Raw genomic sequence first — 25,378 nt, 5'->3', positions numbered from 1 at the left:
GGGTTTATCGGACGTTTTTCATCGTCGTCTCGCACGAGCTCGGGTCTGGGGTAAATTTGTGCTTTCTGGGGGATGACGAGGGCTGGAAATAATTTGCGACCGGACGAGGATAAAGAGGGAAGGGTGGGAAGAATGTGAGCAAGGGTGATGTACTCGATGTTCGCGCTGGCGGAACCGGAAGATAATAAGTTCGGAGGGCGATGGTGCACGATGGAATATAAGAACGGAAAGACGAGAAGACAAGAGGATGAGCTCTGCGCTTCGTGTTCGAGTCAACCGCCATCCTACGTGGTTGAGCATCCGCAGGTTCAAGTCAACCAGCTGAGTTCTACGATCTTTGACTTTCTCTTTTCCGCGCTCCTCCGCTCGTCTTTCCTTTCACTGTTCCTCGATCTTTACTTTCTTCTCCGCATTTACCCTCCTCTGCGTTTCCCTTTTCGTCGTAATTCCAAAATGCATTTACAAGAACGACCGAACCACTCGACTTGAAAATAAAACTTCATAGCTTTCCCCCTCGAAATTTTTCCTCCCATGTCCGATTCTTCAATATTTTCTCAAACTTTTTCCTCCCATTAAAAACTAGAAAAACACATTTCGCTCATACGCAATCGACCCTTAAATTCGAGCCAGTGTGTTTTCAATGCTCAGAAAACTCGGTCCAAATACCAGCCAAAGGGTCGTTCGTCAACGTTGAAATCCCGTTAAGATCCAACTACCTGGAAGCTAACGAACTGAGCAACAAATTCCGTTTATTCCCGACGAATTTTCGTATATCGAGAATTCTTCAAGTTGTTCGAATCTCTTAACTCGGCAGCTCGAGTTCACAAATTGGGGGTGTGTATGAAATTTTCGAGCTCCAAGACAGCGACAAAGACCGGAATGTCGGGCTAAGAAATAGCGATATTATGAGAGATAAATGTGCGAGAATATCCGTGTACACAGACACGAATACGCGCATGTATTAAGGAGGAGATAAGGCCGGAGGAAGGAAGATAGCGCGAGGCAAAATGAGGGATTCGGATGAATATGTACAGCACGACAGGGTCATTTGAATTCCTACATGAGGATGGAGAACATTTCCGCTCATTCGAAGACGCTGAAAGTGTCCGTGCATTACGCTCCTATCTACTAGCGCGCTTCATTCGCTCGAGCGCCTCGAGAATCTTCCTGCTCCCTTCGGTGCTGCTGCTGGGAAGCTGTACATGTAAAACGGGACGCGATGAAGTTGTACAAAATTTCGCGACGAATATCCAACTCGTGCATAAATATACATCTCCTGTGTACACAGGATAAAATGTTCTGGTTAAGCTATGAGCATAATTTACATAATTCATTTTTATTTATACGTATTTCCTTCCGAATTGCAGCATCTTGTCTGATATTTCATGAGCTTTGAGGAACAATGTCAGTAATTCAGCGGAGCTTCATGACTGCGATGGTTCGTTTAATTTTTGCCATTTTGCTAGAGAACGTTCGAGTTTTTCATTGTGTTAAGTACGTCCAAATCCTTCGTACCGCTTACGACGAGTTTGTAAATATTTTTGCAATTACTTTTGGATATAATCGATGAAGTGTTAGCTTCCCAGTGTATTTATTGGTAGTTACGTATATCAGAGGACTAGACATTCGAATGAGGGGGGGGATCGATCGCGCAGAGGGAAAATAGGAAATTACTTGGAGCTTCTGAGCATCGCGGGAACGAGCAACGCAAAATGAGGTGAATTTATTATGGCTGCGACTGCTCAGGCCGTATAGAAAACGAGGAAACCGCGCGCACGTTCACAGAATGGGCGTAAAGGGCTCGAGGGATAGTAATAGTACGTCGGAATCGAAGTTACTCGTGCTATTGGAAGCACCGAGTAAGACCGAGTGCCCGAAGAGATTGGTGCGTTCGACGTGAAAGCCACCAACACCCGAACCACGCAGGGATCGTGTCGAAACCCATGCACCGAGTGTCCCTTAAGTCGAAGTTTGCTTGCCTCGTTTCCCCCTCGTGAGTTGCCTGCTCTGATGAGATGTTCGTCACGAGTCGCTGGCCAGAAGCACCGAGTGCGGGAGGCACGAAGTACAATGCCTCATCGTCGCGAGTCTCTCATTGGCTGTGCCCTATTTCGTCTCACATTTTATGATGAACTCACGAGGGCAAAAGATGACCGAGAACTTTTCTGATTGGAGGAAAACGAACTTTGGTTTCAATGATCTTTGACGTTGGACGATTCCGTTGATTCCGAAGAGTCGGGGCTTTGATGCGACTTTTGGGACGGCTTGTAGAGGGAAACGAATCGAAAGGAAAGCCTAGCTAATGCGAAAATATCGATCTTATGACCAGACCGAGGAATATTTACTGTTCATTCCACGATATTCGTACCAAACTCCATATTGACTCGAGAGAGCTACGGACACACTGTTATTTTCGAAGGAAATTTGTGTTTTTTCAGCCGCTGCGCCCAGTTTTGTTTGGAGGAACAAAACGACTTTGACCGCGAGGCAAAAAAGCGTTTGCCTCTGTTGACTAGTGCCTGCGAATTCCGGTTTGATCTTCGTGCTAAAAATTGTGTATAAAAGTGCAATGAGAAAAGGGCGCAGGTGAAAAGGTTTCCCGATCAATCGAATAGTGCGCTGTAGTTGAGTGAGTCTCTGGTGAATCTACCAGACTCCATATTGGCTCGAGCTCATCTGCCATCCCAGGAAACCCTTTGCCAAGAAAAAGGTATGAACGGGATGAGAGAAAAGCCGTAAGCCAAAAAAAGATGATGCAACCTGCCGAGGCTCCATCGACCTTCTTGTTTTTCTCTTGGCCTCCTGCAGCTTTGTCTTTTCTCGTTTCCTCCCCGCTCGAACACCACGGCCTTTGAGGTCATAGATGAGGCGCACGCTCCAAAGCTCTTGCAAAAGTACCGCTTCTTCAGACGATTTGAATTCTCCAGTGAGAGGACACCGAGCGAACTTTTCAAAGCGCACGAGACAATCAATTTACTTCGTTCACCGCATGTACGAGACAAAACGCTCGTACTTGAAAGACACCGTTCGAATCATCCCTGGGAATTGAATAAATGGTACGAGATTTGAGATCTTTTTTCTTTTAGAGAGATCATTATTTGTTGAATAAAAATTCAAAAAAATTATTATAAAACAGAAAAACTTAAAATTTTCGTCGATTTTAAACAATAATAATTCCAGCAGCGCTTGATGCATCGTTGCAAACGACTCTCAACATCGATTTGTTTTGCCTATTTCAAATGGGTCCGGTTATATTTCTGAATGTCAACGATTTCTTCCAAAATGAAGAATTTTTTCGGCTCCTCGAAGCTTGCTCAGTCTCCCTCGTGATTTTTCTCCATCGGATTGCCCGAAGAAGGGACGGCCCACCGAATATTTAGTCGGTGGGCCGTCGGCAGAAATTTGGGAATTTTCTTTCCAAAAATAATTCACTTCGCTGTTTCCTTTTGCAATTGTACAGCGAAGGAGAAAAGTGTGGTCGAGGGTGTTCGATCAGGTCAATCAACTCAATCTCAATTGACGAGTCGTGTGCTGCAGTTCAGGTCGATTGGAACACGAGATTGTGGCGAGGATTCACGTGGATGAGACGTTGAGGTGCGGCTACACGAAGTGCTTGGGGTCAGACAGCGTGGGCTACCGAAAAGTATTTACTTTGAATAAAAATGATGATACAAGTGCAAGGAATCAGTGCGAGAAGGGATTTTTTGTCACGCTGTGTATAATAACATTGTCTGTTCACCTATTTCTGTGGAAACGATGGGAATTTAATGTTGCAATTAAAGTTCTACGTATTTTCCACTGACCCAATTTACACGGATAGCAATGAACGCAATTTTTATCGTCGTTGTCACATCTCCTCGTGTATAATGCATTTTTTATCGTGAATTTAAAAAAAAATGTATTTTCCAGTTATTTGAGTTTATACGAGGGAGTGAAAGGACTCGCGCACGTATTTAGGAATGAATCACCTACAAAATGGGTGTCGTACGAGAGCCGCAGGTGTTCGTAACTGTCTCTTGACGACGTCCGGAATAAACGTATCAACAAACAAGAGCCATAACAAAAGTAGGGTGAAAATCGAGGCAGTTTAGTCCCCAAGATAGTTCGGTGTCTCCGGCGCCATAATCAACAATACGATTCCTCCGTGTTTGGAGCATAAGAATATTGGCCTACTTTGAACTTTAGGTTAGATAGTAGTTCACCCGAGGAAACGAAACTCGGGCGAACACGTTGGCTCGACTCCGTGATTTCCGGTGCTTCTCAATCGGGTGTTTTTTAATTCAGTCTCTCGAGGTCCCACAAAATAATTACTTCAGCTTTGGTTTTGTTGAAAATAAACTTCGGACTTGTCCCTGCCGCAGCTACTTTTCGCGTAGTTTTCAAAGAAAATTCAGAACGCTTCGTGCAGTTCGGTAAAACTGGATTCTTCTATAGCGCGCTAGTTAACTTGTTTGTTTTTCTGTACCGTCCTCGCTGCTCTCAACTTCTTCTAGCGCAATTCCGGAAGTAGAAGAAGCAGTCGACATTTTTGGCTCGCCCGCGATGACAAGGGAGTCCGTGCGCGAGTGACTGACCAACTGCGAGGGAGAAAGAGAAAGAGGAACTCGATACACGCGACTACGGAGAAGCATATTACTGCTCTTGCCTCTTTCACTCTTTTCTTTCTCTCGCCGCGGATGCACTCCCGTCTCGTCCCTTCCATCCTTTTATCATCCTCAATCTGTTTCACTTTGTCTCACGGAGCGAGTCTTCTGGGGAAAGCTAACTAAGAGGCGATATACACACAGATAGAAGAAGTGGAAACTCCCCGAGAGTCAGCAACGCGGGGGCGGAGCTTTTCAAAGACGGCAATGGCAAATGGGTGGAGCAGCGATTAATCCGAGACACAACTTTAGCTTGAAAAGTCTTGATACTCCAACTTATTTCACTTTCGAAGTATTTCAATGTCTGCCTCAGAGCCAAACTTTCTTATGTCTGCGTGGATTCTTTCTTCATATTGTTCACTCCGAAGAGAATCCTATTTTTTGTTCTTCAACAATGTTCCCTTTGTCTTGGAATTAACGTTTTGTCTGTGAAGAATCGTTCGGTGCAAAGGAATTCTTCCCTCCGATCCGGTTGATGACCTACTTGAGAGGAGGGTCCAAAGTTTTCGCACTTCGGACTCGATGCGAGGTAATTAAAGCTGACACTGTCCACATTGAGCTACGCACCAAACCCCCCGTAGACCGGATCTCCTTAAAGCAGATTCCGGCGAAGCGGACTCGAGTCTAAGCCTGAGAGGCAAAGGATTTCGTTCTCCTTTTCTCCCTCGATATTTCTGCGTGACGCAACTGCGTATCTGCGACGAAGCGAAAATCCTTTTCTCTGCTGCTTCACCTTTCGAGGATAATCTTACGTTTTTTATTCCACGAAATTGGAGCTCCCGAAAATTGCCTCAGTTTCTCGAGTTACCTGCCACATGCCTTCCGTGACATAATACGCTCGCGAGCCAGAGATGCGAAAAAATATGGAAATAATGAGATAAGCGAGAAAGAGGGGAATAAAAAACGTCAATAAGCGTGATACAGTGAACGATGTGTTAAGTAGAAAAGTTTTACCCATACTAATTCCGGAGCTCGAAGGATCCTCGTTTTTGGCGCCCCAGCTTCCGGCGAGATTGAGGGCTAGCAGAGGTCGCTCCTTAAGTAGTTCAGCCACCGAGGCGAGTCCTTCGCAGCCGCAGCTTAAATGGGGCAAATGTAAGGCCTGAACTTGAACGCAATCTCGAAGAGCCTCGCAGACGCGTGAAACTTGCTCGCCGGAAAGGTTCATGTCGAGAACCAGACGTGCCAAATTATTCGATGCGTGACTAAGCCCCCGGCACAGGGCATTCACCACGCATTCTAATCTGCAAGTAAATCCAAATTACAACAAGTTTTAGCTTCAGATATTAAACTGTGAAGGAATTACTAGGAAAACTAGCAAAAATAAAAACATTCTACGCGATCATGCGGAGCTTTCAATTTCGTTCAATTTTTTACAGCGGAGACTTCGGGACAAGCTCCCTTCGATATTTTAATATCCGGAACCACGCATCAGCCAACTTCTCTCGGTTTTTCTTGCTTCCCAATATTCTGTTTCTTGAGTTAACAGTTCTGCACCAAAGAATTCTCAATCTCGGATATTCTGTGCTTCGCCCTGCTCGGATTTTGTTGCCCAACAACAACGAACGCTCTCTCCGAGGGAGAACCTTCAGGTATTTGTACGTACAAATATCCACACGAGCGCTGAGATCGTGTTTGGGTGCATTCATAAATGCGGAAGCTCCAAGAAAGCACCAGGCATACAGCGAGGTTCTCTGGAGGTTCCTCGCTATTCAGAAGCCAAAGAATTATATGCATGTAATGTATATAAATATGTTCGCAGTGCGCTCTTACGAAAGTTCCTCTCTATCTTCGGTTCATATTTACTTGACTATGTATAACGTCAGCCTGTAAAACTTGCAGCAATGTGCCAAGATTCCTATTGTTTATATACGAACGTGCGTATAATTTCCAGGCGTTTTGTACACAATACTTCGCTCTTATTCGATGAGAAACTGGCAAGAAGTGCACCGCACGAGGCGGCGGATATTATGAGCGGCTGGGTTGGCAAACCGAGAGACAGGGGAGCAGCTGTGCGTCATTTACTTCGGCAATTCATGTTAATAAATATTATAAAAGAACTTTTGTGAAAGTTTTAAAAATTGGCACATTGTCCAAGTTCCGCTCGAACATTTCTCCCCACAGATGTTTCGATTCAAAGTTTTTCCAAGATTTCGTAGGCTTTTTTATAATTGGTCACTACTAAAGCCTTTCACCGCAGGTCACTAAAGACGTTAGAGTCGCTGATGGAACGGAAAGGATATTTGACTGAAGGAACTCGCGGAATAGAAGCTGAATAAATTCGCAAAAAGGTTTTCGTCAAAAGATATTTTTTTTCTTATTTTACAATTAATATAGAGGATTGAGAGGTAATCGAATAGGCGACGTTGAGGATCGTGAGCTTTGACAAGAGCCAATATTTCATGTCGTTGGTTTTCAACTCGTGTGAAAAATCCCGTCATTTCCGTCGTTTCTTCTTTTATTATCGTAGTGGCTGCTGGCAAAAATGATGCTCGAGATTTTCCGAGATATTTTTTATCCCATGTTTTCTACTAGCGTTGCTGATTTTGCCTCCGGGCCACAGCAAATTAAGGGAGTTGAAGAAACCTCTCATCTTAACTGCAACGCTAGTTTGGCCATACATATTCACGTGTTCGCGCGAAGCTTGCCAAAAGAAAGACGTAACTGGGCTCATTTTGAACAACGAAACTGTCGGCTGTGCGTCTTTCTTCTGTTTGCTAATCTTTCAAACAAATACCTACTTACTATGTATTTGTGGAACGCGCATATACGCTTCTTCACTCGCGAAACTTTCTCACCAACTTTTGCCAACTCTGAGATACCTATCGCTGTCCAAGTGTCGGAACAAGAGAGTTGGAGTGGAAGGATAACGAGGGAGAGAGAAGGAGGCAGAAGAGAGTCAGATTGAGCTCGAAGAAATGCACTCAATTTTTGTAGTTAACACTTTACAGTTGATACAAACGACTCTACGATTGTTTTCATGCGGTTTTCGGAAGTGAAGCTATATGCAAGGAATCCAAAATATTTGTCGTGTCGAAGCCATCGAAACAAATAACATTTTTTCATTGCAAAACTGATTGGAACTCAGCTCGACTTAATTTTCATTGAGCTCGTATTTCCCAATAAATAAACCGCGAGAGATAATTCTTGAAAATGTGCTTCATTGCGAAGACTGAATTCTGAAAACACGTTAATGCACCAAACGATTTTCCTAAGTCTTGAAATTTAGACAGAGTTTAAATGGGTAGTCGACTGACACGCACATCAAATTTTCAAATTTTAAGAAAAATACAGAGGGGTATAGAGACTCTAATATAATATAAGCGTAAAAAAATGCTTATCTTTTCATACAACAAATAAACGCTTCTTACGAAGTTTATGAAAAAGTACACAATAACAATGAAGTACGTAATGAAAGTTTGGGAAAAAACGATTGTCTTACTAGTAATAAAGATTGAACGAAACTGGTAAAATGAGCACTCTTAACCTCACATTTGCTTATTTCGGCATTTTGTTTCTTCTTGGCTTGGGTCATTATTGTCATAATCTTTTTATTATCACTTTTTTCTTGATCCATTTCCCTTTGCACTCTCTAAAGCGATTTTTTAAATATAAAAAACTATAGTATTTTAGCCAGGGACGAATGGAATTTTGGGTTCAGTCAGTGATGGATCCCCGCTCAATTAATTACTTACAATTTTGAATTAATAACTCTGACATTAATTTAGAGTGATAATATATTTAATTAGGAAGTATAAATCGACCCAATTTAGACACCCATAAAATACGATCCTATGGGCATGATCTACCTTAAAATAGATCTTATAATGCAAATCTTTAGAACATCGAATCAGATGAGATCTCCTGCTCCTGTTATTCGTCACTCAGAACTTCCGGTTGAAGGGGCTTTTCTTTGGAAACTCCCGGGCACAGAGGATAAAACTTGGGTGACAATTGTTATAGAAATGCAGTTGAAAATGGTGGCAAAGGTTGCTATAGAGTGGGCTGCATTGCCGTGGCAGCTGCACATTATCCCTTCGATTCTTATATCCTTCTTTCTTCGCTCTTTCTTAAATTCTCCTTTCTCTTCTTTGTCGTATTTCCACATCGGCGAATTCAGCGCTCTATATAACGGACCACAACTCTCTTCTATTGTTACGTTCCTCACTCTCCAGGACTTGGTTATATAATAATATAGAAACACTGCAAACCCTTCATGGGCGTTCCTATATCCGGTAACTCGGAAACACCGAGACGGCCATTTCGCGACCCGAATCTTTGCGATATTGCGGTCGATCGTTTTTCCTTACTTTATGAATGATCCTCGTACCCCCTTGCAAAAATATACTCAACTGGATTTTATGTTCACACTATTCCACACAATGCCGAACCCCTCAAAATATCTATTCGTGATTCGCTCAAGTTATAGATTCGTACGCGTGTATGCTGCTCGCTGTCGGTACCGATCTGTGCTTAAATATCAAATTTTCTCCAGTAGAAAATACAACTTTAAAAATACTATTTCATTTCTTGGAGATCTTCAATTTACTTGAAATATTTCCAAGATTCCAATCGTTTTATGCACTCGCTGCGACAATATAAAATGATGAAAAATGAAATTGTTCAGCTCCTTGGAGAAAAGTGGCACAAACCCTCTTGCCGTATCTCTATTCTTCGCGATCCCACGACGAAAAAAAAAAAAAAAAATCTTTCTCTACATTTTACTTTCGATTATTAAAAAATATTCCGCAATATTTATTTATCACGTGAGTCCGAATAAGGAATAAAATTGTATGCATGAAAAACTTTCGAAAAATTGACTTATTCGTATCTCAAATATTTGCGAAAAGCCAATGTGAATGGAGATGGACAGATGCGTCACGTTGGAAAAGACAGGAAACGAATGAAATGAATATCCGTTGGACGCTCGACGCTCCAAATTCAAATGATCCGCGAAGTCATTTTCGTGATATGACCGAGAGTCCGGAAACTTTTTACCATTTTATATTTTTCACCAGATTCTTATGCCGTGGAGTAGCGTCACTGGGGTTTTTTTATAAAATGAAATTTTCCCTCGGCGTAGAACTCGAAAAAATCTCTCCTGCGTGTACTTTTTCCTCGTGTAATGAAAAACTTTTTTTTCATTCTTTTGTTAACCAGGAGCAAAAAAAGATTTTCTCATTTTGTTTCTCTCTGTGCGAGATAGAATTTCGGCCTCGGCTGCAGTCCCTTTTCAGCATATAAATTTTCGGCTACATCGGTATTCACAAGCCACCGGAGTTTTGTGTACGGTCTTTGAAAGAAGGCGGAAATAATTGCATCAAAAATGAAAACAGCTCCGGTGGAAATGAAAGGTCTCCGCGTATTTCCGCCGGCATTTTTCATCCGGGCAGTTAATAAATTGCGACCTATTCCGCCGGGGCTACACAGAAGAAGGAAGAAGGACGAAATCAAATGGAGTATTTTTAGTCGCAGATTGCTGATTGACTGTGTTCGTTTATTTGGGCTTTTTTTATTTCACCATTATTTTATGAGGCATTTGGAAACTTGAGCGCACGGGAGTGCAAACAATATTTCTTCCAATACAACTTCTACCGAGAGCTCGAACCATTTTTCGGTCTTCTTCAATGAACTTTGTGTGCGTTAGGAAATATGAGTTTCGTAAGTTGTCGGAAGGAAGAGAGTGTTTTGAAAAGAACTGCCGCATCGTGGACGACTTTATCCTCCCCCGAATAACATTGGCTTCCTGCTGCTCCCCTCCTATACCGGATTTCACTAAGATATCTCTACGCTCTCTTTTAATATAAGACTTTCCAAGTAGAATCCAACCGAATCCAACTGAAATTTTGCTCATTGAAGTATTGTAAAAACAATTGCAGTCTTCGACATGCAGATTCAGAGTAAACGAGAGACTTTCAAAAAAAAAAAAAAATAATAATCTTGGGACTTTACTTTTTTGCTTTTGATTAAGGCCCATTCGTACTGAAAATGAAGATGTGGCCATTCGAAAAGATGATAGGAAGAGCACAATTTTTAACGACCTTCGTAATATCATTGAAATTAAAAAAAAAAAAAACAAAAACAAAAAAAAACAATTTTTTTTAGTGGAATGAAGAATTCGAATTATTCTTACGGGAGAATAGGAGAAATTATATTGGCAATTCGACACGAGATGTCTTATATAATAATATGTACATATTTGGCTTATTCGTATACGAAGGGATCTGCTCGTACATATGAGAATTGGGACGCCCAGGAGCAATAACTTGGTCGTCTGTGCGGCATCGAAGCTTCCGCGAAATCGTTTCAAGATTTGTCCCAGGACAATGTCCCTCGATCCACTTTATTCTTGTACTCATCCCTTTGCTGGAGTCTTCTTGAAACCCTTGATACTGGTATTTTTGTGCATACGTGTGCGAGGAGCGAGTGTGCGCACTTTTGAGAGCATACATCGTGGTATTACTTATGGGAGAAACCTTAAGTGAAATTGTTTGCGATCAGGGGCGTCTTCGATAGAGTTTCTGACATTTTTACCGTGACCCCACCCCCCCCCCCCTTTCATAGGAATTTGAAACATCCGATCCATATTTCTCGAGGAGCTGCACTCAGGAATAACTCAAAATATATTCAATCGCTAGACTCGATATTCGATCTCTAGAAATGAGGAAAAGTTCATCATCCATGTTCGGAATAAGAAATTTATTGGCAGTGGAATCGTTTGAGTCAATCAGTCGGAATGTTTCCCTCGCTATTTCTTAAGATTTCGTTTCCAGTGAAATTTTTTTGAAATTTGAATTTTAGTTTAAAATTAATACGTTTTTTGGTCCTTAAAATAAGTTCTGTTAGATTAAATGATAAAAGGTTGGATATTTACCTGTCGTGAGCAGATTCTTCAAGGCAAGTGATGACGAGTTCAAAGTCGTTGAGTCTTTTTTTGCTGAGAACGGATTTGAGATGGGCGGCCAATCTCTGAGCTTCATCAGCTGCAAAGTCTTGTCCAAGGAGTGACGTAATTCTAACAAGTTTGACACTTTCATTGGCAGCTAGTGCCTCGAAGAAATCATTGAGGTAAGAGGGATCGGAGCCGCGTTCAACTTGGAATACGACCTCCAGAGCTTCGAGGGTGCAGGCGGAGCTCTCGAGGATTCTCGTCCATCCTTCGAGCTCGAGAGGGGACGTTTGGACGAGAGGTGCGGGAGGTCGGTCGTTCGGTGCAGGTCCAAATCCAGGACCAGCGCCAACGAGTCGACAAACCGCAGATATATTCCCGTCGGATGGACCGGCTGCTTTGAGCAGTGAGAAAACCGTCCTCGGTGGTACTTCGAGAGGGCTTAATTGATTCAATATGAGATGAGTTTTGGGTCCTAGGAGACCGGCCAGATGTCCGATAATACCGGAAGGAAGGCCTTCGAGTTCGCGCCTCAGGATGTTGGAATATTGCGCAACGGATGTGAGATAGTAAGCGGCCAGGAATTCAGCTACCGCCATGTGAATGGGAGTGTACAAATCGGCTTTGCGTCGTTGTCCGAAGTTCAATCCACGCGAGAGGAATCCCAACCTCGTGACTTCGATGCCACCGCCTCGGGCCCGAAGTTCAGCTTCCGTGTAACAACACCTTCCTTCGCGTAGCGCGGATAACGCCAACTTTCCAAAGTCTTCGAGCCTCTTTCGACAATGGCCTGGTATCTCCTCGTCGTGAGGTACAGGCCTGTCGAGGCTCCGCCGAACGATGCACTTGATAGCTGCCTGAACCAGGGCGCTCGATTCGCTCGGCAAGCTACCGGAGTCTTGATAGAGCGCGCACAACATGACCCAGCCGAGTGGATGCTGGACCAGATGTTTAACAGGGGTCGATTGAACGTTCAACGCCTCAAGGAATTCGCAGGCTTTCTCAGCGAGGTCGTTGTGAATGAAATAAGCTACGCAGAGTCGTTCAACGTGGGGCCACTCCAAGCCAGCCAAATGGATTCTTCGTTGCACGAGCGGTGAAAGTGTCGACGAATTGCTGGGTGAACACGTTACCAGAATTCGCGCATCCGGAAACAAACGACCCTCCAACAGATCCGCCGCATCTCCCAGCGATGCTCTGCCTCCGAGACACTCGTCGTAACCATCGAGAACAAACAACACTCGATCCTCCATGAGGTGAAGCGTTCGCCAGACCTGCGCAACCGCATCACCGAGAGCGGATGTTCTTGGAAAAAGCTCACGCGCTAGATAGTTCAACAGTGGACTGCCTCGCAACTCTCGTAAAGGAACCAGGAACGCCAGAGCAGGCCCGTCACCCTGGGTCGCCCAGTGATGCAGAAGACGCAAACACAGCGTTGTTTTTCCACTTCCTGGACCCCCTTCGACTGCTACACGCCTTGGTGCTTCCGATATCGTTCCGTCGCTCAACTGTAACACAAACATTTCAATGCATTATGCAAATTGTCAAACCCCGCGCCCTTTGTTCCAATGAACACGGTTTATATGCGTCACTTTGCTTCCAAAACACTTGAAGACTCGAGGTCAAGTGAAATCCTTAAGGAGCTTGAAGCGTATCTTATGTTAAAACTATTTTCCAACTTTGCACATTAAAATTTTTTAAACAGAAAGCTTAAGACAGTATTAAACTTCTGGCGGGATATGCCGATCATTCACCGTCGTGAAATTGAGATATTTATTGTTGAAATTTGCAATTTTTTGAAAGCTTCCATTAGAGCCCAGGTTTAACCTTGTCATTTTCAACAATGAATATCTCGATTACCAGGCGGTGAAACCTCTCCAAATTTTTCACACATAATTAACCGCTATTCAAGAAGATTCACGTAAATTTTCAATTCATTAATTTGAAATAATAAAATCTAATGTATTTTTCGTATCATGTCCTATATATATCGCTTCAACTTCCTTAATCAATCAGAGCGGCTCGTCGCTTTTTTCAACTGTTTCTCATTCCGGAGAAAACGAGCTAACGTGAAAACAGCAATTTTAGCGCTTCGGTTTCAATTTCATTTGAATCATCGTAAGTATTCAAAAGTTTTGGAGTTCGTTTGAGAATCATTGTTGTTGAATTGGTATCGTACGGAAGTTTTTCCTCTCATTAGGCATATCGCAAACGTCGGGTGATCGTTTGGTATGCGAACTTACGAAATGACTCTTTGCAATTAGACATCAATGATTATAGTATCCGTCGACAAAAATACTTGAAGAACAAAAAAAATTGGTTCCCAAGTGGCATACAACAAGCTGAGCGTCGATTCCACTGTCCCAGAAGGTCGCGGCACCGGCAAGCCTGGCACGCCAGATAAGGGAGAGACAGCTTAGCTCTTTAAATTCTCGTAGACGAACTCCCGCACCGGAATCTTCCTTTATCCGTTTGCCCCACACCCCGGGCATCCCACGGGCCGCCTTTTACCCTGCATCCTCTCGAGGGCCTTGGAACTTCTGCCTTTTGGTTCGTGATTCCAACCCTCTCATTTCATATACTCGAAGAAAAACGACTATATATAATTCCTGAGACGAAGCCCACGGTTTTCCAGGGGCAATAAATATGTCCGGGATTGTTTCGTGATTTGTACGAAGGCACATGTGCAGCCCTGGGCTTTCACGGATCTAGTATATGTTTTTATAACGTCTTTCCCCTTTCTTCTGATTCCCCATTTTCTTCCATTTATTTCGTTCTCTGCTCTCCGTTTTTCCCTTTTCTTCAAACTTTAATCCAAGTCAGTTTTCTACATGTGAATTCCCCATTTTGGGCCTTCGCTATCATGCCTTCACAAGCGGATCATCGTAAGACCTCAAATTTTCTGCGATAAATATCTCTCGATAAATACTTACGCGAACGAGGGCGAATATCTGATCGATTTTTATGTTTTCCAATCGATGTTCCTGCTCGCTTTTGTGAACCAGTTGAAGATGAGGCTGGAAGTGAGCTGGGCACAGAGTTCCCAAAGGTAATGGCGATGCCCATGGTGGTAGGTGTCGAGGGTCCCTCGTACCGAGTTCTCTGTAGAAAGTCTTCAGATATCTGTGAACAATACCAATTAAAATAGTATACAAAGACCGAATGCGAGCTTATGAAAAATGTGCGAACGCGGTACTGGAGAATCTCGAAATTTCTAGGTAGAAAATAATGACGCGTTTTATCATACGATTAAGGATAATATTTTTTTAAAACGGACGCAGGACGAAACGTAGATGGAATAATTTTACATTAAAGAAGAGTTTTTCAAATTTTTCTCAATTTAGTGGAGCCAACCGGGCTCAAGCAAAGCTCACAATCCCCTCAGGCGTCCATTATGCAGGAGCATAAATTTTAATACGATTATCACGTCGTTCTCGTTCTTCGAATTTCTTTTTTCTCCACCTCTTCCGCACAGACTCCGCTTTTCTCGGGGAGCTCCATTGATAATTCAGACTACTCTAGCGTCTATATTGAAAAGGATTGTCCCTTGTACCGCTCTCCGGGTCATGCACCATGTCCAAATAATAATGGTAGCTCCAGAAACAACAAAAAATCGCTCGCCACGTGCTCACCTTAGTAGTTTCGCTAGAGGATCTCTGTCGGGAGAAGTTGGACTGAGTCCATTCCCCGTTGGGAGCCGTCTTGACGACGCTCGCACGCTGGATATGTAAGCCGCTGGTGCCGGAGGTGGACTACAAGGTGGACAGCATACTGGACTCCCTCCGCCTGGCGTCGACAGCGTGTAACTTCTCTCCAATTCCTGCAATATTGATTGAAAGAAAAACCATTTAGAATCGATCACGGGAGCGGAGGCTTCTTCGGATTCATTCGAAGGAATCGTCAAAAATCTGTAGGAATCTTTCCTCAAAAATTATCTTCTGTGCCCACTTCACTGATTTCAAATTTACTTATTTCCATGTCCCAAGACGCCATTGAGGATGTTCCCCTCCGGATTCATTACTCTATGGCATTTATTCAAGGGTCGAAGGACTTTTGCTTCCAGCTATATTTTTTATGGGATTTTAATCGATTAACATAATCGGAAACTCGGTAAAATTATTTCAGTTCGAGAATCGATGAGCGAACATGGCTCAGCGGTCATTCATCGGAGTGTCGGCCATCCTCGAGGCAATTGGTAATTCCATATGTTTTCTGGAACGATTGTTTATGCTTCGATTCGACTGAATGAGTGTTCCATTCAATAAAATCGAATATTACAAAAAAAACATTGAATAATATTTATTCAGGAATTCCATTATGCCAAAAGTACATCGTGAGAGTATTGAATTGAAAATGTAACAATAGCTGCCTACTTATTCGCATCGGCATAGTCCAGTGAATCGAGCTTCATCGTCGTAAAATAAAAATATTGCAGTTTGGAAATACGCTCAGGTGTTTATAAGAAAGGGAAAAAGGCTATGAGTGAAAAGCCTCGAGACATGAAAGAAGAAAAAGGAAAATACGATCACTGGAGAATAGACGCTGGTGAACAAGAGAACAGCAAAGAAGGAATAGAGTCGGTGGTGATGCCGGTGCTTGTGAAAATGTAGTAAAACCTGACGAGGAGCAAAACACCCGTCGCTTCAATCGCTCAAGAGTTTTCACCCTCGTCGTTTCATGGGGTTGAACACACATGCACGCACCCCGTGTCTGCAGCCACAAATTGATTAAAATCGGATAGGGAAATACGGGCTGACTTTTTATTACACTTTTCCTTCTACTATTTCGTCCTTCAGAATTGTTTTCTCCATAGGATATGCCATACAAGATTTAAAAGAATTTCAATCGAAATGGTGCGAAGAGTGGAAAAGAGTCGTAAACCGGTAAGCGGATCGTTTTATAATTAATTGAACACATTTGATCAATACCGATTCGGAAAATGAATTTTCTCATGCGCCCAGAAAAGAGTTTTCAAAAAAGTACAATCGACGAGTTTTTCCGTGAGTTCGATTGGCCAAAAAAAATTTGAATAATTCTCGTAAATATTAATCGAAATTGACTTTCTCAATATCCTCAGTTCGAAGCGAGAGCTCCCTTCGAGTTTCTTCGTAACAATTTAGAAAAGTAGCTGAACTTTCTCTCCGAAAAGTCTTGTGGAAATTAGCCCATGAATAATAAACGTTCATTTGGTAAAAGTTTAGAATTACGAGACTAGCTGACAGCCACGCAATTTCGTGACGTCGAGGATAATCCGCAGAGATATTTTTCTTAACATATTTTCATGACTCCGCAGGCCAACGTATCGAGATGGAGAGGTTCGTCTCATTCAACTCGATCCACTTTAAAGCTTAGTGTGTGTGTGTGTGCGCGCTGCGATGTCTGCACATTCTCCGGGCTTTGAAACTTCCGATTCCGATAATTTTATTCCCTGCTACTCTACGACACGTTGGTTATGAGGATCCTCAGCGTCTGCCTTATTCCTTCCCTCGTTATATTATGCACGTCTCATAGACTTACCTAATAGTATTAAGTCTAAAATAAACCGAGTCGAAATGCATGTCTGAGTGCAATTACCAGATGAAACTCGAGTCAGTTTAATATGAAAATGTGATCGGTAGCATGGGAAAATACGGAAAAAAATATTTCCATTATCTCGTGTAACTGTTATAATTACGACTGAGTGCAATCGAAAAATATGCGTTTCTCTAATTAAGTCATTTTATATTTACCATAGCGTGGAACATGCGGTTACAATGACAATATCAAATATACACGAATGATTTAATGAAACCACTCCCATAAAGGACGCTGGACTCAACCATCTGCTCGACGAGAAACTCCTCACGATTTTATGAACAATAAAGAAAAACAATTTGCATTAAAAACTTTACCTCGGTTCGGATCAACATTCATTTTAATACGAAACTGGGCCGCTGTGTTCAGTCGAATTTTTTACTCCGAGCTACGGATTTTCGCCGTTTTAAGTAAAAGAAAAAATGAAACATAAAACAATAGAAAAAATCGTTGAATAATTACTGTACGCTCGACATTAAAATATGACCGGGAAAGCTCAGAGAATATGAATAACGTTTGCAACATCAGGAGAGAATGCTGCATAGAAAAGATATCAACGTAAAAGGACGCGACGATACATGTTTCTCTTTTTGCAGTAATTTATAATGGTACGTGTGAAGGATCCCGAATGTTATTCATGAAACCTATACGTTCATAAATATCCAAATACAAGTGTATTTTTCTTCTATTCGTTAAAACGCTATCGTTATACTCGAAAAATCTTATTCTCTTGGATTATTCTCATTTAATTGAATAATTCAGCATGAAAACTGGACAAAAGTAACGTACTTTTATCTGACATTTGAGGAAGATCGATGCACTTTATTCGTCAGGTACGAAGAGCTGCAAATGTTTCTAGTCCCAAGTAAATAACTGAGTGATGAATCGACATTGAAACTTCAACGGTATCGGCGATCTCGTTTTGCCGTAATTGTTTCATGAAAATTGACCGCCCTCGCGAAACCTCACTCGAACGATCAGAAGAAAAACAAACGCGTGTCGAGACTGTTTGAATCTCCATATTGGCTATTTTGAAGATTCTGCTATTGATAACCGTTCAATTTATTTCGTCCTTTTATCAGGAACTCGAACTTTAGAAGTTGAAATTAAAAGTCGAATGAAAATTGAATAAATATTCATTGGGCAGGTCAAGACAATGATAATACGAAAATTTCAATCTCTAGCTTGAGTAGAAATGCAATTTTCGAATATTTTTCGCCCAATAAAATTTGCTCCATATTTTTTCCCCATCATAATGTCAAGAATCGCAGCTCGTCACCGCACTATTGTTACTGGACGATAATTTTTCAAATTTAACTCTCTCCATGCGTACGAACTTTCGGATAGTTTTTGTAATTTCAAATCTGAAATACGATTCGTTCGAAAAGATTTTCGAAATAGTGACTCGAGGAAAACGCTTAATGAAAACAGATTCGACAGAAATTTCTCGCGGTTATATCCGCCGTCGGAGGTCCATCGACGGAGAAATTGAATGTACGGGAGTAAAAAATAGTAGAAACGAGACGAATCCCTGGAGGCATCGATGCGGACAGTTGTAAATCGTGGATCGGGACCACCAAGTGTGATAGAGTGACAGAAAGTGTTGTGACTATCGGAAAGCTGAAGTCTGTAACGAGGATTTTGCTTCACAGGCTCGCACACAGATTCAACGACGTTTGTTCTACACAGCAAAGCGAACCCTTCGCGATAGGGTCGCTCTTACATTCCGGTCGTTCTCGGGCCACCCGCTGCGATTCCCGTTAGCGCTAAAGTTCCATCGGTGTCACGACGGGAAGTTAATTCAATCCGTTTCCAATTAAGCTGCGATACCACTTCGTATAGGCAGTAGCCACGGTAATAGCGCGTATGAGGATGTATTTTCGTGTCATACGTGAAATTTGCCGTGGTCTTCACTTGCGAGATCGTCGTGTAGGGTAGATCGGCATATTCGTTGATGTTGGAGATCGAATGGAATGGCCGAAAGTCAAAACTTAAAGTTAAAACACAGAGCTTAAAGTCACCTCTGTGTGACCTGTGCATTTCGCACTACTTGCATTGTGCAAAGTACGCAACCGACTGGGAGTATCTGTTATTTCATGGAACTTCATCAGACTGGCTGAAGGAGAAAGATGGTAATGAATAGTGTCGGTGCACGTCACCACAGTCGTTAACCACCAACGAGTTATTAACACTATGCCCAATAAACAAGGGATCAGTGATAAATCGTCAGCTGTGGACGAAGCCCGCACGAATGCCTGGAGCCAAAATTCAATTAAAAATTTGGCGGCTCGTTTCCGGGTGGACGTCGTTGGGGACATTAATTTTTTGGTCACTCGCATTGTCGCGTGCTTAAACGTCAATCTCGTCTCATTCTTGTTTCGGGCTTTTGTCGCGGATAAAAAGTTTTATGATACTGGAAAGAATCGAGCGTATCGTGGATCGCAGACATTCTTGAGAGGAAGCACATTGTTCAATGTCGTAAAAAATGGATGGTCGCCGGAACAGATCTGCAGCAACGAGCATTATTCTTCCCGTTGGTACGTTCGTGCTCTACAATCGTTTTTTTATGTTTCAAGCCCATATTTTTTACTTCGTATTATTTTACAAGAGTTTTATTATCTTCGAAACGTCTTAAACTCGGGCTGAAATATGAAACGAGAAAAACCTCCGATAGACGAGACGAAGGGCTCGTTTCGTCTTACGTCACTCAAAGTGGGAGTTCGAGTTATCGAAATACTTTCATTTTTCGATAAATTTCATCGCGTGCATCTGTGAAAATTACAGGAAAACGGATCTGCAGAAAATTTTCAAAGTCGATGAGTAAAAGGCCAAATTTTTCTCCTTCGCCTGCGAGCAAATTGTTTTCGGCTTTCAAATCACTTCGAGTACGATCAAGCATTTTCGAATTTCCCACCTTCCCAAGTGTCCCGAACGAGCATTTGAAATTTGGTAAAATTCTCTCTAAAAACGTTTCGGCGAGACAACTACCTCGGTGTTGATACTGCATTAATAATCACGAATGAAGCAGCACCATCGTAAATGGAATAAGTATGATTCCGAGACGTTTGAGTTAAGGCGAGAGTGCTTGACTTGGCTCGCGATGGGAAATGCCACGAGCTTTCTCAAAGTCGTTATAACTCGGTTACACTCGCACGTACACGTGAGAATATTACGGTTTCGCAGTTTCGTCATCCCTCTTAATAAACTTCCTCGCACTAGTGTTGGCGAGGGGCGAACGTAAACGTTCGCAAATTGCTGACTCCTCTCGTTTTAACCTATACATCGAGCGACCTCGTCTGATACACCACCTCGTTTGTGGCTTTTTGATAGGTCCATTTGATTTATGCATTATACCGGAACTCATACAGCAGCGGTGCCTGAAACTTTAGCTCCACTTGCTTCTAAGATTTGCATATTGCATTTGATATTGAAAGAAGAAAAACGCCATTGACAGCATAAAAAATATTTTTGTGTCTACAATTGAACAATTTGGAATGTCATTATTTATTGTTTTTAAGTTATCGAAAATTTGAAATCTTTGGATTACGTTCAGCTGCTGAGAATCGAGCCGAATTCCGTCTTGCTTCTCCTTTAAAGCAACGAGGATAATAATTTCCTGAGTGCGTTGATCCCCTTAAAAATTAACCGTGCGAGTATTGTAGTTCATTGAGTTTGTCGCACGTGCCCTTATTTTCGCGATGAAGTTATTGTCGATAGGATTAAATGGACAAAAACGACGCCCAGTTATTTCTGCGTCCGAGTTAACAAAAGAGCTGGTACGCTCCACTTCCGGATGGCTTCGACAACTCACTTAAAACCGAAAGACACCGAGGCTTTTCATGGAAATTGCGAGAAGGATATATTGAGAGGAGAAAGAGCAGGAGGCGAAGTTTAAAACACTGGGATATTCGATTAGCCTTTAGTGAGAGCGTCACGATGAGAAGATCGGAATTAGTTGGAAGAAATTAAGAAAATTGTGGGATGAGTAATGGGTTATCAAGGTAGAAACTCGATTTAAACGAAAAGTCCATCTTGCTTTCTCGACCGTAATTATCTCTTTGCATAACTGTATATACGAAGCACTGCGTATAAACATAAGACAGAAAAGGAGTACAGAGATAATCGTTAGCATGCTCATTAACGAAAACGAATGAAAAATGTCTGCTCTAAAAATCCGTCGTGTGAGTCGTGCAGTTCTTTTTCCCTCTTAATAATTATATTCAATATTATAAATATAATTTCATTGAAGTGATAACGAGGAAGAATAATTTTTCATAATGATATTCGAACGAACCTGGCGACCGCGAGTGAATATTTATTCTCAGCAAAAACGTTCAAAAAGTAAAAAAATATAGCCAAGTATAAAAAAAGCACGACATTAATTTATAAAATGATCGCCTTACAATGTTGTGAGCGACGATTAAATGAAAAAGCAACTTCCGGCTTCGCGTCGAAGGGCGAACTGCCAATACAGGAAGTTCCTCCACAATGGTATGAACGAGCTGGATGGATGTGAGAGAACAGCAGAGAATTTTTTAATGTCAATAATAATTTCATTTGTTCCTCCATCACTAAATTTTCTCAGTTTGTCTCGAGTGCCGAGCGGGTATTTTTGAAATACGGACGGAAGGCAAATTCTGAGTAGCTGCAGTCGTCTATCCCTGAGACGATAGTGGCATATTTGCGGCTCCCAAATAGAACCTCTAAACGCAACAGCAGTTGCTTCAGCAGTGAGCAAAATTTGCTGTAGCAGCAGCGATTTTCCGAGGGAACTACCAGCAGGTGCTCCCATCAGGATTTCTCTCTTCCTCCCTCTCTTTCTCACTCTCTTCGTTCCTCTTGCTCTCTCGATGCGGATACGGCTCGAGAATATAAGCGTGGTTAACCAAAAGTTCATCGAGCTTTCCGTTTGTGGGTTGCAGCCACTGCGCGGTAATACTTTCTCGTAAATGCGTGTATATAGTAGACGTGCCATCACATTCTCATCGTGCATGCTCTAAATAGCGATTGCTCGAAGAACAACGATTTACGAGTCAATGCTATGGATCGCATATATATTTATGTGCATATAAATTTGAACGATCGAAGGCAAGTAGATTACGAAAGCTCTCGAAAGCACCCTTCGTTTCAGTACGATCCTGGACCAATTATTCCATTATCGAGGGCGAGGAATTTCCTCGTTGGAGATTCGAGGTATATACGAAAACCCGATATCGTGACAAACAATTGATTGCGGTTGCAAATTAAAAATCGTGCATTTTTTTCTTCATTTGCAATTAACCACTTAAAGAACAATGCCTGCGCATCTATTTATTTATAGGACCTTTTTCATAAAGGGTGTTATGACGAACAACTTTCATTTGAAACTTTTTTCGACGGGACGCGTTCCAAAAGTGTTAACTCAAAAAAATGATTTTTTTAAATCATTTTTTATTGGTTAAATGCAGAATGGATTTTTACGAAAACTCAGGCATATATTTCTATGGGTGCAAACAAACTACAAAAAAATAAGCTAACCTCTGCACCTCTTGGATAAAACTTTTCCCAAGGTGACTGGACTGGACATTGTGGCCGATAAATCGGTTGCTTTTTGTACGAATTTTGGGTCGGGTTTCAACTGCCAATGCGAAACGTTGAAGCTTCGCTGCGCGCGATGTTTTCATTTTCATTTAACCGAGTTCTAGAGCAACGAGAATTTAACGAGCCGTATTAAGTGACACCGAGTTTTGTTGTTTCGTCCTGGCATGTTATAAGTTTGTGAACATGCCTCGGGGAAAAAGTAAAATAGCCACAGTTTACGAGTTGAAAAGGTATAAAAAGAAAGGGATCGTGATATATGCTTGCTCGACGTATGTTCGTGATCGGGGATTAAGGGGTAATGAAACGTCGAAACATTTTCGAAGAAAACGTCCTGTAATCTATATATGTACGTAACAAAAGCTTTCAGTGCGCTGGCGGTTACGAGTATCGGACGCGGAGTCAACTAGCAAAAAGCTTTCTTTTACCAGGACGAATAGAAAGCAAAGAAAACGCGCTCGGTTGTTACGTACAGATGGAAATGGTGGCTGTACAAAACATTGAAATTTCTCCACCGAGCAAAGTACGCCGTGCCAGAGAAAAAAAAATCCGATGGTTTATAACACACGAAAAAGAGAAAAAAACGAGTTTAACGTTACAGAGCTGCCGATACGGATTGATAAAAGACTGAAGTTCGATAAGCTTTCTTAGCGGTTTTTTTTCCAACCGCATTCGAATTAAATGCCTCCGAAGCACCCTCAGATATTTTCGTTTCTCAATATAAAAATGAAAATATTCCTCGAGTTTCGATGAAGACAAAATCATTGTACGAATAGTTCGACAAACGCACATTTAAGGGGAGGGGTCCTGCTTTAGAAAGTCAAAAAAATCGATTGTTTTCGGGAATGTTTTTAGGACAGACGGAAATAACTCACTATTGCAAACTTTTCGGTATCGTTTCCAGGGATATTTGAAAAGTATAAAAATATTCTTTAATGTGGGAAATATTAACTTTTACATGGTTTGTGCGCAAAGTCTGATCGTCGAAATTTCTCAGCTGTGTACAATGTGGAGATCGTAATTATTGTCTGCAACAAAAATTCCAAATCTTTTTTCCATTTTCATATATTTTCCTTCCATACGAACCTATGAAAACCCGAAAAAATTGTCAAATTCCATATTCACAGCAGGTCAAAGTGATATTTAAAAGCGTTTTTTTTCAAACTCGTTAAAAATTTTTTTTTTTTTTTACGTTTTGATGAGTTCATATGGAACGAAAATATATGAAAATGAAAAAAAAAAATTGGAATTTTTGTTTCAGACAATAATTACGATCTCCACATTCTACGCAGCTAAGAAACTTCAGCAATCAGACTTTGCGCATAAATCATGCACAAATTAGTATTTCTCACGTGAAAAAAATGTTTTTGTACTCTTATTGAAATACCCTTGAAACCATACCGAAAAGTTCGCTATGCTGAGTTATTTCCGTCTATCCAAAAACATCTCCAACAGCTATCGACTTTTTGACTTTCTAAAGCAGGACACTCCCCTTAACGAATTCTCCAAAGCCTCCAAATAACGCGATGACGAATAAAAGCCAAGGAGAAAAGCTCTAATTAAATACACAATATCGTTTAATCGATATCATTTGAAATATACAGAGCGGGAGTAATGAGTGAAAGAAGAGGGAGAGGGTGAAAATGAAGAGGCTTCTGAGCACGGATTAGTGTTATATTTGCGTCACTGCAGTTGGTAGAATATTGTGCATTATACAAGACAAATTATACGGGAGTGCTCGCGGCTTGGTTGTTATGTGATACACGTCGCTTGCAGCTCGTCCCATTCGTCCGTGTCTCCGACAGTTACTTCAGTTTCCAAAAGCACATAAACTCCGCAATGCCATACGTATATACATTGTCATTTGTTTATATATAGGTTTTCCCTGATTCACGAGGTATTCCGACGTTGAATTGACCAAAATCTAGAAGAGATTAAACTTACACTTTTTACGTCCATGTCGTTATCGAGTACAAAATGAAAATGTCAAAAAAATAGTCGATTTGATTTGAAAACAAAGGAAATGTTTAGCGTTTCACAAGCCCAGTCACGTTCCAACTTCTCGGTGTCTCCTGGGATACGTGAGTATAAAGGAGGAGAAAAATGGGGAAGAAACAATCAGGAAAGAAGTGTCTGCATTCGTGGAACGTTGTTTGTCAGGAGCCGGTGCGAAGAACTCGATTGAAGAAACGTGCAGAACCGAGAGGTTGCGTCGAACGTTTGGAAGGCTGCGGTTTCTACGGTCGTCACGACGAATCTCTCGCGAGACACAATTACGCGGTGAAAGTGAAACGAGCTCGGAATTCGTCGCGAGAGGGAGAGCGATGAGAAATGGCGAGAATTTCTTCAAGGGGAAAGAAATTGGGAAACACTGAAGGGCCTTTCAAACTCTCGTGGCACCTCACCGACTTACAGATTATTCTCATTTTGTAAACCACCGAGTAGGAGAAACACTCAAGAAATGCGGTCCACCGGAGACGAACTTTAGCAGTGCGAGCTCGTCTCTTAAAATACCGTCGGGATATAAAATGTAATTCAGTGTGTTACGTGATTTTATTATTCGCGTTCGTTCGAGTGACGAAACTTCCATCGATGTCAAGGCACTGATCGTCAGTCGCGCGTCGTTCGCCTCTTTCTCTCGTCTCGAGTTTACTCGAGGCCACTATTCTTCTATCGCAGAACGCATTGCAACGAC

At 41.9% G+C, this 25,378-nt stretch overlaps 1 protein-coding gene across 2 annotated transcripts in view; it reads right to left on the bottom strand.

Annotated features, from left to right (window-relative positions):
* LOC122410138 (uncharacterized) overlaps positions 1 to 25,378 on the bottom strand; it is a 135,377-nt gene that overhangs the window by 15,674 nt on the left and 94,325 nt on the right. Inside the window, exons 4-7 of one of the 2 annotated variants that reach the window (XM_043418204.1) lie at positions 15,165 to 15,352; positions 14,466 to 14,655; positions 11,518 to 13,040; positions 5,598 to 5,887 (exon numbers count right to left, since the gene is read on the bottom strand). In XM_043418204.1, coding sequence (XP_043274139.1) covers positions 5,598 to 5,887; positions 11,518 to 13,040; positions 14,466 to 14,655; positions 15,165 to 15,352 — 2,191 coding nt within the window. The remainder of the gene's footprint in view (positions 1 to 5,597; positions 5,888 to 11,517; positions 13,041 to 14,465; positions 14,656 to 15,164; positions 15,353 to 25,378) is intronic. The other variant, XM_043418205.1, reaches the window with a different exon arrangement.

This window comes from Venturia canescens, chromosome 4 (assembly GCF_019457755.1).
Source record: "Venturia canescens isolate UGA chromosome 4, ASM1945775v1, whole genome shotgun sequence".
Classification (NCBI taxonomy): domain Eukaryota; kingdom Metazoa; phylum Arthropoda; class Insecta; order Hymenoptera; family Ichneumonidae; genus Venturia; species Venturia canescens.
The sequence above is the reverse complement of the archived record's forward strand: the minus strand, read 5'-3'. Positions and strand labels throughout refer to the sequence as shown.